This window comes from Mercenaria mercenaria, chromosome 5, assembly GCF_021730395.1.
Source record: "Mercenaria mercenaria strain notata chromosome 5, MADL_Memer_1, whole genome shotgun sequence".
Lineage (NCBI taxonomy): Eukaryota > Metazoa > Mollusca > Bivalvia > Venerida > Veneridae > Mercenaria > Mercenaria mercenaria.
The window spans coordinates 62,079,075-62,097,003 of NC_069365.1; the positions used below are offsets into that span (position 1 = coordinate 62,079,075).

General features: G+C 33.6%; 1 protein-coding gene across 2 annotated transcripts in view; it reads left to right on the forward strand.

Moving 5' to 3' along the window:
• The window catches only part of LOC123557398 (ganglioside GM2 activator-like), a 49,894-nt gene extending 35,548 nt beyond the window's left edge, over positions 1-14,346 (forward strand). Inside the window, exons 2-4 of one of the 2 annotated variants that reach the window (XM_053543752.1) lie at positions 8,812-9,016; positions 11,549-11,729; positions 13,256-14,346. In XM_053543752.1, coding sequence (XP_053399727.1) covers positions 8,812-9,016; positions 11,549-11,729; positions 13,256-13,369 — 500 coding nt within the window. In that variant the 3' untranslated portion in view covers positions 13,370-14,346. The remainder of the gene's footprint in view (positions 1-8,811; positions 9,017-11,548; positions 11,730-13,255) is intronic. The other variant, XM_053543753.1, reaches the window with a different exon arrangement.
• The last annotated feature ends 3,583 nt before the right edge of the window (positions 14,347-17,929 follow it).

The window sequence follows — 17,929 nt, forward strand, 5'->3', positions numbered from 1 at the left end:
TAATAAAATTCAGGCAGCAAAAGCACCAAACAAATTACTATACACCAAACAATTAAACGTAAAACTTAAACCAGAAACAAAATCAGAAAATAAATGGGGATCTACTGTTGAAAACAATAACATAAAATGGAACAATTTATGGACAAATTTTTAAAGCAACGATAGACACAAAAATTAGAAAGTTCCAATATAAATTTTTAATGCGAATAGTTCCAACAAATAAGTACTTGTACAAAATGAAATTGTCTAGAACAAACTTATGTGATTTTTGTAACATGTAAGTGGAAAGTATAGAACATCTATTTTGGGAATGTAATCATGTTCAAATTTTGTGGAATAGACTTAGTAACTTTCTTGCAGAAAATGGAATATCGTGCCTGTTCAATCTAGAATGTATAAGTTTTGGCATTGTGCAAACGGGGTTAAAAAGCAATATCTTAAATTTCATGATTTTTTTTGATGAAATATTTTATTTTTCAAATCAAAAATAGACAAAAGGTTCCCGTATTCAACCAGTTTTTATCCTATTTAAATATCCGAATTTGTCTAGAAAAAGAAATAGCAATCATGCAAAATAAAATTGATTATCATTTAAAGAAATGGTCTTTCTTAAATCTTTAGTATGCATCCTTACCAAGTACATCACTGAGACACATGAAAAAATATTTGAAATAATCTATTTAAAGGTAATCAAGAGCGCACATGGGTATACTCTATTTTTTTCTCTACTTATATCTTATATAGTGTTAACTTTCTTCTCAATTTAAGCGTCTTATCATGCAAAGTGGATACATTTATTTATCTTTTTTTGACATACAAAACGATTTTATAAACAAAGCTGAACGGGAAATAATTGCAATTGTTTTATGTATCTCAAAGATATTATTTCTGTTTTATTATTATTTAATAGGTCTGCAGAATTGTACAAAAACAAGTGTAACGTGTTTGTATGATGTATGTCATAAAAGAGAAAAAATGAATTATATAAAAAAAAAGATAACTATCAAATTGAAAATGTCATGTTTTTGAGGTATTTGAATTGGAGGGAGATTGTTTTGACATAGTCCGTGCACATTTCTCTGTCGTTCTAAAGCTGTATATAAATACGATAATAATTTTTTAAACCCAGTATGACTTTTAATACACAGCTATGGCTTCAGAAGGACAGACAAAACAAACGGACACGGACACGGACACGGACAATGACAAGACAACATCCCTTCGATTTTAATCAGGGAATAAATATATCCAAAACATGCCGTTTTCTGTTTGTTTGTTACCTTTCGAATATGTGAGATAATAACTTTTAGCTGTAAAATTTAGAAATGTTATTTAAATCAAGGCTTTTCACAAGTTCTTTAGTAAAACTTTCAGTAAATCTTTTAAGTTTAAAAGCATGATTAAACACACATTTTAACACGACCCGATTCATTTTCCTATTAAACAAAGAAGGCTGAAAACAGTGAATAATTATACAACAATTCACTGTTCTGACGTCATAGTGCCAAACGGCATAGCGGCGCGCTGGAAAAGAAACCGATTGAAAACGGGCAAATATTTAATGAATGCTGTCAAGGATGTACTTTAAAGTCCTTGGTAACGTGTTAGAATCAAAATAATATATCTCATTTAGTGATTTGCTCTTGAATAAAATCATTGTTTGTCGTTCAAATGCGTATTATTATATCACGACGGCTGCGCCCTCGTGATATAATTCCTTCGCATCTGAACTCCAAACAATGATTTATTCAGCGACAAAACACTAAATGAGATATGTTATTTCTTAAACAAACCAAAAATTGAAAATTATTGAAAATATTGTAATAAAATTTGTAATCATATTGATTGCCAAAAAGTTTTCACACTCAGTTAAATTCTAAAGCTCGTTGGTCATGAAGACTGTTGTCGTATGGGAAAGTGCCCTTGCAGTATCAAATTTATACAACTAATGCCACTATGTTCGACATTACACATGTTACAATAGAGTCAAGGGGAGCATATATATCTCAATACTGTTTAAGGAAAGCAGATCGTTTGCTAATAACTTAAAAGCGTTAAACGCCCTGATATTAAATGTGCATTGGCTCCCAATCTGGTTCTAGCGCCTCCTCTGCGGCACTGGCTCCTCTTCTTGGCCAAAAATACACATAGACGGATATAACCCGTTAACAAATCACACAGGTTATACAGTTATAAGACATTCTTTTTAGCAACATAAGTACGGTGACTTTGAAATATCTAACTTGTGTAAATTAGAGCGAAATATGAAGTTCTATTTCACAACTTTCAAAAATTCTCACGTCAAGAAATGCCTTCGCTGTGCAGATCAACCTGCATACATAAATAGTTCAACTAATTCTGAGTGGAATAACATTGCCTTTTTTTTGAAATAAGGTCTTAAATCTGTTACATAAAGTGAAAAATAAACTCGCCCTCTTTCTTTGTTTACATTTCTCGTATTTTTCCGGTCATTCCGGAAGTATCACTGGCTCTTTTTTTAACACATCTCCATAAAGAGAGGGATCCAGCCCGTGATATGGCTCGCCGAATGACTATCGGGATAAAATGTAATGCTGTTAATTGCGAAGTATTTGCGTGGTTAGAATCGAAATAATAAATATATACCAATAATTTTATCAGTTAATAAAATATGGGCAGTCGTTCGGATGCGAAAATTAAACGACTCGTGCTACACACTCGTGATTTAATTATTGCGCTTCTGCTGCCTATATTTTATTTACTGATAAAATATAGGGACATATTTAGTATTTCTTATTATTTCTTAATTTCGATACAGCTGGTGTTAATCACACGTAAGAATTCATCATATGTTGAATTAATATCCTAACCTGACACACGCGAGTCTGTTAAGCAAATTCTTAAACTTTGGGACGCAATTATTACTGTAACAAAATTATGCATATCTTGGTAATACCTTCTTTAAGATCATAGTATTTGTCACCTTAGCGAAACTTAATACACTCATCCACTTTTTGCGCTGAGGTTATGAATTATGTCACAAGGTATTTTGATGCCCCCCTTCGAAGAAGGAGGGGTATATTATTTTGCTGATCATGACCAGCAAATGACCCCTATTGATTTTGAGATCAGTAGGTCAAAGGTCAAGGTCACATTGACCCAGAACAGTAGAACATTTTTTGCCAAATAACTAGAGAATGCTTTGATCTCAGATCACAATTGGTACGGAAGTCACTTATGACTGGTAAATGACCCATAATTATTGATTTCAGGTCAGTACGTCAAACATCCAGTGCACAGTGACCAAATAATTTCTGTTCCTTGTACAGTTACTGAATGCATCAGTTCTAAGGTCTGAAGATTGCTTAAAGTCTATCTAGTTTTAGCCCACCATCATCAGATGGGGGGCTATTCAAATCACTCTGCGTCCGTGGTCCGTCGTCCTTCCGTCCGTCCGTCATTCCGTCCGTCCTTCCGTTAACAATTTCTCGTTATCGCATCTCCTCAGAAACTACCAGGGGGATTTTGACCAAACTTTGTCAGAATGATGTATTGGTACCCAAGTTGTGTCCCCCTGAAAATCAGACTGGTTTAACAATTTTTTAGTACGTTATGGCCCTTTGTTTATTTCTATAATTTACATAGATTTATTTAGGGAAAAACTTTGAAAATCTTCTTGCCCAAAACCACAGAGCCTAGGGCTCTGATATTTGGTATGAAGCATCATCTAGTGGTCCTCTACCAAGATGATTCAAATTATTTCCCTGGGGTCTAATATGGCCCCGCCCCGGGTGTCACATGGTTTATATAGACTTATATAGGGAAAAACTTTGAAAAACCTCTTGTCCAAAACCACAGGGCCTAGGGCTTTGATATTTTGTATGTGACATCATCTAGTGGTCTTCTACTAAGATTGTTCAAATTATCCCCCTAGGGTCAAACATGGCCCCGCCCCGGGGGTCACATGGTTTTCATAGACTTATATAGGGAAAAACTTTGAAAATCTTCTTGTCCAAACCACAAAGCCTAGGGCTTTGATATTTGTAATGTAGCATCATCTAGTGGTTCTCTACCAGGTTTGTTAAAATTATCCCCCTAGGGTCAAATATGGCCCCGCCCTGGGGCTCACATGGTTCATATAGACTTATATAGGGAAAAGCTTTTAAAAACTTCTTGTCAATAACCTACAACATTCAAATTTGGACCACATGTATGGTTTTGAGTGGCAAGATGAACCTTGACATGAGTTGACCTTGATTTTGACCTAGTGACCTACTTTCACATTTCTGTAGCTACAACCTTCAAATTTGGACCACATGCATAGTTTTGTGCACTGAAATAAACTTTGACCTTGACATTGACCTAGTGACCTAATTTCACATTTTTGAAGGTACAGGCTTCAAATTTGGACCACATGCATAATTTCGTGTTCCGAAATGAAATTTGACCTTGATTTTGACCCAGTGACCTACTTTCACATTTCTCAAGCTACAGAGCCTTCAAATTTGGACCACATGCATGGTTTTACGTACCGAAACAAACTTTGACCTTTACATTGACCGAGTGACCTACTTTCACATTTTTGAAGGTACAGGCTTCAAATTTGGACCACATGCATAGTTCTGTATTCCGAAATAAAATTTGACCTTGATTTTGACCTAGTGACCTACTTTCACATTTCTCAAGCTACAGCCTTCAAATTTGGACCACATGCATGGTTTTGTGTACCGAAACAAACTTTGACCTTGACATTGACCTAGTGACCTACTTTCACATTTTTGAAGGTACAGGCTTCAAATTTGGACCACATACATAGTGTTTGTTTTTTCCTAAATAAAATTTGACCTTGATTTTGACCTAGTGACCTATTTTCACATTTCTCAAGCTACAGCCTTCAAATTTGGACCACTTGCATAGTTTTGTGTACCAAAATGAACTTTGACCTTAAGATTGACCTAGTGACCTACTTACACATTTCTGTAGCCACAGGTTTCAAATTTAGACCACATGAATAGGATTGTGTACCGAAACAAACTTTGACCTTGACATTGACCTAGTGACCAACGTCCACATTTTTGAAGGTACAGGCTTCAAATTTGGACCTCATGCATAGATTTGTGTTCTGAAGTGAAATTTGACCTTGATTTTGACCTAGTGACCTACTTTCACATTTCTCAAGCTACAGCCTTCAAATTTGGACCACTTGCTTAGTTTTGTGTACCGAAATAAACTTTGACCTTAAGATTGACCTAGTGAACTACTTTCAGATTTCTCAAACTACAGTCTTCAAACTTGATGCACATGCATAGTTTTGTGTACAAAGAACTTTGTCCTTGAAATTGATCTAGTGACCTACTTTCACATTTCTCAAGCTACAGCTTTCGAATTCAGACCACATGCACAGTGTTGTGTACGGAAATGAAATTTGACCTTGAGCTAGTCAATAAGTCTTGAAATTTGGAACACACAAAAATGGCACATTGGTGGGCGCCAAGATCACTCTGTGATCTCTTGTTTATAAGAAAAAATCGTGTATTTTGTCTTGCTATTCAACATTATGTACATTGTTGTCATATCTTGCATTATGTGACCTGTACTTGGGTCTTGAAAAATAGGCTGACACCTTTAGGATTCCGTTGTGTACCGTATATGTATACACTGGAATAATGATGACTGTATTTATAGCGGACATTTTGAATCGTAGGTGGTCTGTATTTCACTTTTTTGCCACCTTTAAATCGTTTTTGCGGCTCTGTGGGTAAATTTCAGGCTCAGATCTACCCAGACTACTTATGAATTGTTCTTGCGAGCCGGTATTTTACTTTTCAGGCGCAGAACCGCACAGACAGACTACTTTTAGATCGTTCATGCGGTTCTGTTTTTAGCCCACCATCATCAGATGGTGGGCTATTCAAATCACTCTGCGTCCGTGGTCCGTCGTCATTCCGTCCTTCCGTCCGTTAACAATTTCTCGTTATCGCATCTCCTCAGAAACTACCAGGGGGATTTTTACCAAACTTTGTCAGAATTATGTATTGGTACCCTAGTTGTGTCCCCCTGAAAATCAGACTGATATAGCTATGTTTGAGTGAGTTATGGCCCTTTGTTTATTTTTATAATTTACATAGATTTATATAGGGAAAAACTTTGAAAATCTTCTTGCTCCAAATCACAGGACCTAGGGCTTTAATATTTGGTATGTAGCATCTAGTGGTCCTCTACCATGATTATCCTATTTATTTCCCTAGGGTCAAATATGGCCCCGCCCCAGGGGTCACATGGTTTATATAGACTTATATAGGGAAAAACTTTGAAAATCTTCTTTTCCAAAACCACAGGGCCTAGGGCTTTGTATATTTTATATGTGACATCATTTAGTGGTCCTCTACTAATATTGTTCAAATTATTCCCCTAGGGTCAAATATGGCCCCGCCCTTGGGCTCACATGGTTCACATAGACTTATATAGGGAAAATCGTCACATACAAAACCACAAAGCTTAGGGCTTTGATATTTGTAATCAAGCATCATCTAGTTTTTCTTTACCAAGTTTGTTCAAATTATCCCCCTAAGGTCAAATATGGCCCCGCCCCGGGGGTCACATGGTTTATATAGACTTATTTAAGGAAAAACTTTAAAAATCTTCTTGTCCATAACCTGCAACTTTCAAATTTTGACCACATGTTTAGTTTTGAGTGGCAAGATGAACCTTGACATGAGTTGACCTTGATCTTGACCTAGTGACCTACTTTCACATTTCTGTAGCTACATCCTTCAAATTTGGACCATATGCATAGTTTTGTGCACTAAAATGAACTTTGACCTTGATCATGACCTAGTGACCTACTTTCACATTTCTCTAGCTACAGCCTTCAAATTTTGACCACGTGCATAGGTTTGTATACCGAAATAAACTTTGGCATTGACATTGACCTTGTGACCTACTTTCACATTTTTGAAGGTACAGGCTTCAAATTTGGACCACAAGCATAGTTTTTTGTTCCAAAATGAAATTTGATCTTGATTTTGACCTAGTCACTTACTTTCACATTCTCAAGCTACAATCCTTCAAATTTGGATCACATGCATAGTTTTGTGTACCGAAAAGAATTTTGATCTTGAGATTGATCTAGTGACTTACTTTCACATTTCTCAAGCTACAGGCTTCAAATTTAAGCACATGCATAGTTTTTTGTACCGAAATGAACTTTGACCTTGATCATGATCTAGTGACCTAATTTCACATTTCTCTAGCTACAGCCTTCAAATTTTGACCACGTGCATAGGTTTGTGTAACGAAATAAACTTTGACCTTGACATTGACCCAGTGACCTACTTTCACATTTTTGAAGGTACAGGCTTCAAATTTAAACCACAAGCATAGTTTTTCGTCCCGAAATGAAATTTGATCTTGATTTTGACCTAGTGACTTACTTTCACATTGTCAAGCTACAGCCTTCAAATTTGGATCACATGCATAGTTTTGTGTACCGAAAAGAATTTTGATCTTGAGATTGATCTAGTGACCTACTTTCACATTTCTCAAGCTACAGGCTTCGCACATGCATAGTTTTGTGTACCGAAATGAACTTTGACCTTGAAATTGATCTAGTGACCTACTTCCACATTTCTCAAGCTACAGCCTTCAAATTTGGACCACATGCACAGTTTTGTATACCGAAATAATTTTGAGCTTGATTTTGACCTTGAGCTTGTCTTGAAATTTGGAACATTCAAAAATGGCTCAATGGTGGGTGCCAAGATCACTCTGTGATCTCTTGTTACATTTCAGGCGCAGATCCGCACAGACTACTTTTAAATCGTTCATGTAAGCTGTATTTTACATTTCAGGCGCAGATCCGTACAAACTACTTATGAATCGTTCATACGAGCCAGTATTTTACATTTCAGGCGCTGATCCGCACAGACTACTTATGAATAGTTCATGCGGTTCTTTTTATTTTACATTTAAGGCGCAGATCCGCACAGGCTACTTATGAATCGTTCATGCCGTTCTATGTTTTTTTTAACTTTTTAGGCACAGAACCACACAGACTACCCATAGATTGTTCATGCGAGCTGTGTTTAACATTTCAGGCCAAGATCTGCACAGACGCAGATCCACTTAGACTACTTATAAATCGTTCCTGCGAGCCAATATTTTACATTTCAGGCGCTGATCCGCACAGACTACTTATAAATCGTTCCTGCGAGCCAGTATTTTACATTTCAGGCGCAGATCCACACAGACTACCTATAGATTGTTCATGCAAGCTGTATTTTACATTTTATGTGCAGATCTGCAGAGACTACTAATGAATCGTTCATGCTGTTCTGTTATTTTTTTTAATTTCAGACGCAGATCCACACAAACTACCTTTAGATTGTTTATGCGGTTCTGTGTTTCACATTTCAGGCGCAAATCCGCTTAGACTATTTATAAATCGTTCATGCGAGCCAGTATTTTACATTTCAGGCGCAGATCCGCACAGACTACTTATGAATCGTTCATGCGGTTCTGGGTTTTTTTACAGTTCAGGCGCAGATCCATACAGACTACTTATAGATTGCTCATGCGAGCTTGTTACATTTCAGGTTAAGATCTGCACATACTTCTTATGAATCGTTCATGCGGTTCTGTTTTTACATTTCAGGCGCAGATTCGCACAGTCTACTTATGAATCGTTCTTTCGAGCCTGTATTTTACTTTCCGGGCGCAAATCAGCACAGACTATTTATAAATCGTTCATGCGAACCTGTATTTTATATTTTAGGCGCAGATCCGCACATACTACTTATAAATCGTTCATGTGGTTCTGTTTTTACATTATAGGCGCTGATCCGGACAGACCACTTCGATTTGACGACGTGAAGGCACATCCTATTCCTATAATAACTCCAGGCACGCTTTACCTTTCATTTAAAGGCAATATTAGCAGGGAGCTGCCACGGTCTGTAGCAATAGAACTGGGTCTTGTCAAATATTTTGTTGGTATTCCATTTCCATTACCATGTTTTGACAACAGACTAGGTTCATGGTAAGTATATTGCTTCTTCAGTATCATTTGAAAAGCTCACCTTTGGAAGTTCAGAAAAATTGTGGATTTACATATATGGAATTTATTCAAAATATTCTAAACATGAAATAAGGTAACAAATTCAATCACCGATTTTGTAAGAAAATAAGACACCTATTTCATTCTTTATTTCATGTCTCATCATTGTACAATAATTGTATAACTTTTTGAATTATAAAAGAATTCTTATCACAGATAATTTATACATCACATGCCTTTTTATGTCGACTCCTATTTTTATGATAAAACTGAGGAGCAATTACTTATTAAAAGTTTAAAAAGCTGTAAAACCAAACTAAAGGTAATACGAATCTGAAAAGTAATATGGTCAGAACGAAGGCTTTAATCACTGGTAATCGGCAATAGGGGTAAAATTGCCTCAGGGGCAGGGTACGGTCATGACTGTCTTTTTAAATAAAGTTATTATTATTATTATTATTATCATCATCATCATCATCATCATTATTATTATTATTAATTATTATTATTATTATTATTATTATTATTATAATGTACAACGCCATTGAATATGTCATTGTATAGAAATAGGCGTTTAATCAAATTATTCAGTTTCAAATGGTTTTAAAAATCAGTTATCATCCTGGGTCAGATCTAGTATGAACTAATTAAAAGCTGCTTCTTAGAATCGTCAAAACACTCGGATCTTAATAAAACAAAAATGTTATATCAGACATAATTTGTAATGATATCTAACATCAATGTTTTTATATGTATTGTTAAAACATTAAACCTATCTATAACAACAAGTTTATACAACAAGTTCATTAGGCAATCGGCATTGTAACATGCCTTTTACAATATCTTGGCCAAGACATACAATCTACATACAAATCATACATGATTAAACATCATATAAAGCATACATTCATCAACATACAAACACTAAAAGTAATACATTCAATATTACATTAAGACGCAGCAATAGTAGCAAGTTTTTCCAAACGAAATTTCATAGCAATGGAAACAAATTTAGACAAATTTCTAATAGTTTTGATACTCTTACTAGATAACAAATTAGCAAATCTATTAACAGTAGGAAAAGAAGAAACAATGTTATATTTCTGATGTAGCTCATGATAAATTGGACAGCACAATAAAAAGTGATACTCAGATTCGACATTTTTAGTACATAGTTTACATATTCGACCATTTCTATCAATACCTGCAAATCTACCACTTTAAATTTCTAGATTATGAGATGACAATCTAAAACGTGACATGTCTTTTCTCACAGACACACTGTCTACTACATCCAAATATTTCTCATATGTAAATTTATACAGAATATTGAATCTAAGTTGTAGAATACTGTAGCAGGTTTTTGCCTATATTTGTTGGAGAGTATAAAGACCAGATTTTGATCTTCTGTTAAATTAACAACATTTGAATTTATATCTGATGCTTTGGTTAAAACATTTGTTGCCTTAATTCATCATATGTACGACATTAAAATAGGACATGTTTGTTAAAATCACATATTTCCTCAGACCCCAGTGAACCAAGGAAGTGTTTCTTGAGTTTAATCATTTTTACATCTGCTTGATGACTTAATGTTTATTTGTATCAATATACGTATTAGAACAAGCCATAAATATATGAATGAAGCATTGCCATTTTCTGAGTATAACGCGAGACTGAAACTATACTTGGAAAAATCTTATATCTTACGTAAAACTGTTCAACTTTTACCTAAGCAATGAGTAAAGAAATTTTGTATAAAGTATTACACGTACTTTTTTTCCTATGAACAGAAATAATGAAAAGTAACATACGAACAGCTTTCAAATTTGTTGAAAATGTCAGCCAGTTCTAATTAAATTAAGCTTACGGCGTTATTGCTCTGCCGTATTGAAAAATCTATTTTTGTTGCAATATTTGAATGTAAACGGATACTACGAAACGGCAGTTGTACAGTGCTCCGGCAGTCATGTCCCATGGAAAATTGTATTTACTACCCATGAATGCGTCCGGGTTTTATACAAGTTCTTGAACTATATTTATTACTTTATTGATTTGCTTGAAAATGAAACATTTACTCATCAGTTGTGACATTAGCTTCCTTCAATGAAACATGTCATTCGGTGATACGTTCACATCGTTGATGACAATGGGTAATTGGATTTTTACAATTGTATAAATTTGAAACTTGTAAACTATGTCATTTGCATGTTTTCGCTCATAATAAAATTCCTTTTTTCAGCAATTTCAGCGGCTAACTAATATAAACGAAAGCCTAAACTTTTGTTAAAGATTTAGATCTAACTAATCTTCTATAAAATCACAAAAATACAATATTCATATAAGAATGGAAGCTAAATTTAAAACATTGCTCACAATTATCTACAAGTTGATAGATGCATGTAAATTGACGACTGATTTCTCTGTATCGTTATTTGCAATAGTCAAATAATCATGTTTATTCACTTAGTGAGTTGTCAAATTTAATGTCGACATGTTTTCTTTTTATTTCAGTTCGTACTATAATATGTGTGATAATCTACAAAAGTATGAATTACTCGGGTGTCCAAAGACAGTAAAACAATATGGTGTGCAATGCAGTTGTCCATTCAAAGCGGGGGAATTTAACGTCCGCAATCTTCCTTTGAATATTCCTAAAGTTCGAGGTTTCGCACGTGCATTTATTCGTGTAAGAGTAAGCTATTTACATTATATTTCTTTATCATGTTGAATAACATACAAGCTGTTTTCTCATAATACATGATAAATGTAAAATAGACAATGAGTGAAAACCAAAATATTCATTTCATACCCCTTTGAAAAAAAAACATTTCATACAAATAATCATGTGTAAGTTGCTTTTTATTTCTTAATGTGCGTGAGCAATGTATAATTACTAGATTATTTTCATCCAATATTTATCTAATTTATTATTTTAGCCATTAGTTCTAATTGATTTTTTTTCTATGTTACCATAAGTAGGGCCCATAGAACGCCAACTGGATGTACATGCATTTCTTACAATTAATAAAATTTTATATATTATACACAAATATCACTATGAGCCAAATAAAATAACATATCCCTAAATTATTTAATTTATTCAAATATTTTCAGTCAAAGAACCTCACTAAAATATGAAATGTTTTTGCGAAGGGCATAGTGGTACACCCATACTCAAACTGAACATCAATGATAAATACAAGTCAATACAAATAACAATATCTGTTTTTCATTTTAGTCAAAATGTATGGTTAAAAAAAAGCCACGCTTGCTTTTCTCCCTACACGTGCCTCAACTGAACCAGTTGATCATATATTAACGTTTTATTGACATTGTGATTATCCAAGTAATAACCCTACAAAACACCAATTGACGCACTAGCGAGGATGTCACTCTAAGCGTCAACATAGATCTCCGTCCCGCTGATGGTTCAAGTAGTGACAATTTTGACATTGTAGTATTTAATTTTGCCAAACATTTATTGTAAACTAATTGGACCACCGGCGTTGATAGGTTTAATGCGGTAGTATAGCTTGGCCACGGTTTGATGCATCGCACTTTTGTTAACGTTTTTGTAAAGATGTTTTCTCTGTACGAACACTATTGTGCCTTTATCCTTTATTTGTCCAAAACTTCCCTTTGATGTTGCAATTTAAAATCACAAGTACTTAAAATATGCAAAAAATACTATGTAAAATGCCACTGACCCAAAACTGAGCCAGTTCCTTCTAATCATACTGTCATTTAAAACAAGTTCGCATGGCTTTTTTGTACTCTTATTGAATACTGGTTTGCGTTTTAGATTAAGATTTTAAAGCGTTCAACATAAACAAAACTGGTATTGTTTTTGATATTATGAGAGATCAATTGTTGAATGGCAGCTATTTATCCAAAAAAAGTATCTTTTATGCAGTTCAAAATTAAAACAGTTGTTGAAACTGCAAGCTAGATATATGTTAACAATACCTACAAGATACCTATATTTTGCATAATGTACAATTCCTTGCTCGTTTACATTATGTTCATTTGTTATCTGATATCGAAGCAAGCTGTTATAGACAAAGGCATACCTATAGAATTAAGAGCCCGTACTTTAAGTCGATCACGCATATGTGTATAACTTAATATGATTGTCAGTATTCAACATACCTTTTAATAAAAAAGATATGTTTAAACCTCATTTATTTACTCTATTTGTTAGTTTTTGTTTACTTTCAGGGTGATTACGGGTTAACATTAAAAGTTCGCGATGAAGACTCCACAGAGCTTGGCTGTTTAAGACTGGGATTCTCTGTGAAGAAACGATATAAAGGATGGCTGTTCAAAATATGAACATATTGTTTATTGTTATGATAGACATAATTTGTGTTTACACCGGAGTAATTACTCAAAGTATAAACTATTTCAGGAATTTTGGTCTTCTTATACCATGTTTTACCTAATTAAATGAAAAACACCACTGGCAGCAGTCGCTAGTTTGGTGGGCTAAAACATAGGAAAATAGTTTTATCGCTTACTAGTATACATATGCATAAAATTGAGGTGCAATATTTAAAAAAAGCTAAATGTATTGACTTATGTCCATATTACCTGACTTATTTAAAACAATCGTGTAAAAAGCACCAAAAGAAGCAATAAAAACATTGATAATTTTGTTTGTCAAAGGTTATATTGAAGTCAATACATTTAAATACTAGATGATTTGAATTTAAACTATTCGTATTTCAGTCTTCATTAGGAATTAGGTTTGAAACGTTTAAAAGGCTTTTAATGATTATACAAAACGAATTTGAAAATGTCGGATATCATTTATCTGTTGCCTTATATTATTTTGAAAATAATTTGGAATTATTCTTTACTACTTCTGTAAAATTCGCAATATCTATTTTCATTTTGTAAAAAAGAAATCAATAGTTATCCAGTATCATTTTTAATTGCACGATTAATCTGGTAAATATTTCAGGTCTGCAATTTAAAGCTAAACATTGTCATTAAAACTAGCTGTTGTAGAATAATAGTCGTCTCATGCATTGCATCGTCATCATTGTTCAAACTGAATATTTTAGCAAATCATGTCCTTGTATATTTTTGTTGTGAAATAATATGTTCATGCAATTTCTGCAATTGTATAACAGATGTATCATGAGATCAAAACAGAAACACATGAATTTATTCACATTTGGATCCATGATAAACATAGATTTATTAATGATTAAACGAATTAAAAAGGGGTTCATTTCCTCATTGCCATGTTTATGTATCAGTTGATCATTGTTTTCAAGAATAGTCAATAAATAAATTATTATGTTTGTCAGTTGTTTATTTCTTTGTTAGTCAAGAAATTTACCAACATTTTGCTTGAATTTATTAACATTTTGCTTCAATTTCAGTTCCTATTTCAATGTTCGAAATACTTCAAGTGTAAGTATGTAACGCTCCTAAGATTTTTCCATAATGACTGAAAAATATGTCATTAGTAAATATTGGTAACATCCTTCATAAAAATAATGAACATTGTACCATATTATTGTGACTGACAATGACAAGTTCACCATTGTATCATATTGTTGTGAGTGACAGTGACAAGTTTTCATCAAAATTATGAATCTCCAACCCTAGTATTGTGACTGACAGTAACAGTTTTACATCAAAGTCATGAATATAGTATTATAGTATTGTAACTGACAATTTATAGAAAAATTGTGGATCTTTTATCTTATTATTGTGACTGACAATGGCAAGTTTTCATCAAAATCATATATCTTGTATCATAGTATTGTGACTAACAGTGACAAGTTTACATCAATGTATGAATTTTCTATCATAGTAGTGTGACTGACAATCAACATTTTGAATCTTGTATCATAGTATTGTGACTTACAATGACAATTTTTCATCAGAAATATGAATCTTGTATCATAGTATTGTGACTGATAGAGACAGGTTTACATCAACATTGTGAATATTGTATCATAGTATTATAACTGACAACAATGACAAGTTTACATCAAAAGTATTAATCTTGTATCATAGTGTGACGGACAGTAACAAGTTTACATAAAGTTTTGAATTGTGTATCATAGTTTTGTGACTGAGTCATAAGTTTACATTACAATTGCGAATCTTGTATCATAGTATTGTGACTGACAGTAACAAGTTTACATCAAAGATAGGAATCTTGTATCGTAGTATTGTGACTGACAATGACAAGTTTACATCAAAATCATGAATCTTGTATCATAGAATTGTGACTGACAATGACAAGTTTAACTCCACATTGTGAATCTTGTATCATAGTATTGTGACTAACAATGCCAAGTTTTCACAAAATCATGAATCTTCTATCATAGTAGTGTGACTGACAATGACAAGTTGACAACAACATTGTGAATCTTGTATCAAGTAGTGTGACGGACAATGAAAGGTTTACATCAAAATCATGAATCTTGTATCATATTAGTGTGACTGACAATGACAAGTTTACATCAACATTGTGAATCTTGTATCATAGTAGTGTGACTTACAATGACAAGTTTACATCAATATTGTGAATCTTGTATCATAGTAGTGTGACTGACAATGACAACTTTACATCAACATTGTGAATCTTGTATCATACTAGTGTGACTTACAATGACAAGTTTACATCAACATTGTGAATCTTGTATCATAGTAGAGTGACTGACAGTGACAAGTTTACATCAAAGTTATGAATCTTGTATCATAGTATTGTGACTGACAATGACAAGTTTACATCAACATTGTGAATCTTGTATCATAGTAGTGTGACTTACAATGACAAGTTTACATCAATATTGTGAATCTTGTATCATAGTAGTGTGACTGACAATGACAAGTTTACATCAACATTGTGAATCTTGTATCGTACTAGTGTGACTTACAATGACAAGTTTACATCAACATTGTGAATCTTGTATCATAGCAGTGTGACTGACAGTGACAAGTTTACATCAAAGTTATGAATCTTGTATCATAGTATTGTGACTGACAATGACACGTTTACATCAAAATCATGAATCTTGTATCATAGCAGTGTGACTGACAATGCCTAGTTTAAATCAATATTGTGAATCTACTATCAGTGTAGTGTGACTGACAATGACAAATTTACATCTACATTTTGAATCTTGTATCATTGTAGTGTGACTGACAATGACAACTTTACACCAAAATCATGAATCTTGTATCATAGTATTGTGACTGACAGAGACAAGTTTACATCAAATTTATCAATCTTGTGTTATTGTATTGTGATTGAAAGTGACAAAGTCACAGCAAAATTATGAATCCTGTATCATAGTAATGTGACTGACAATGACAAGTTAACATCAAAATCATGAATCTTGTATCATAGGCGAGTGACTGACAATGACTAGTTTACATAAACATTATGAATCTTTATTACTGTAGTGTGACTGACAATGACATGTTTACGTCAACATTGTGAACATTATATCATAGTATAGTGACTGACAATGACACGTTTACATCAAAATCAAAAATCTTGTATCGTAGTATTGTGACTGGCAGAGACAAGTTTACATCAAATTTATGAATCTTGTATCATATTATTTTCTTGCTCTCGCCAGGGATAGATATTCATGTCTTTCCCTAGGAAAATATTTGTCTAAACTACCGTGCAGTAAGGTCACACATAGTACTGGCACTATTATGACGTCATAAACTATATAAATATGACTGGAAACATCCAAATCTGTTTGTCTTGTCAGCCTGTGTAAAACAGCTGTTTTCTAATCTCTCATGACAGCTTGGATATAAAAACAAGGAAGAATAAAACCTTAAATGCTCTGTTTTTCTTTCCCCACTTTCCCTCGGGTAGGGAAAACACCGACTTACACAGACAGGCATTAAAGACCTTTATAGGGATTGACAGTACTTATTGTTACTGACAGTGACAAGTTTACATCAAAGTCATGAATCTTGTACCATAGCATTGTGACTGACAATGACAATTTTACATCAAAGTAATGAATCTTGTATCATAGTATTGTGACAGACAGTGACAAGTTTACATCAAAGTAACGACTCTTGTATCATAGTATCGTGACTGACAGTGACAACTTGACATCAAAGTTATGAATCTTGTATCATAGTATTGTGACTGACAATGACAAGTTAATATAAAAATTATGAATCTTGTATCTTAGTATTGTGACTGACAATGACAAGTTAATATCAACATTATGAATCTTGTATGATAGTATTGTGACTGACAGTGAGAAGTTTACATCAACGTCATGAATCTTGTTTCATTGTTTTGTGATTGACTGACAAGCTTACATCAAATTTATGAATCTTGTACCAAAGTATTGTGACTGACAATGACACGTTTATATCAAAATCATGAATCTTGTATCATAGTATTTTCTTGCCTACCTAGCGGGGAAAGTAAACATTTGTCCGAACACGAGCCAGGGATAGATATTCATGCTTTTCTCCTGAAAAGTTTGTCTAAAATAGTGTGCACTTAGGCGACGTTACTATAAGGACGTAATATTCTATATATATATAAAGCGAGGAAATACCAAAATCTATTTATCTCCACGATCTGTTTTGAACGTCTGCCTGTGTAAGACTGCAGTTTTCTCATCCCTAGGGACTGTTTGGATAAAAAACCTCGTTAACGCTCGGTCTTTTCATTCACGCTCTCCGTCGGGTAGGAGACACACAGTCTAACACAATTTTCCGTCAACGTAATGGATTTTGTATCATAGTATTGCGATCAAGAGAGTGACCAGTTTACATCAAAGATATGTATCTTGTATTATAGTATTGTGAACGAGAGTGACAAGTCTACATTAAAGTTATGAATCTTGTATCATTGTATTGTGACTGACAGTGACAAGTTTA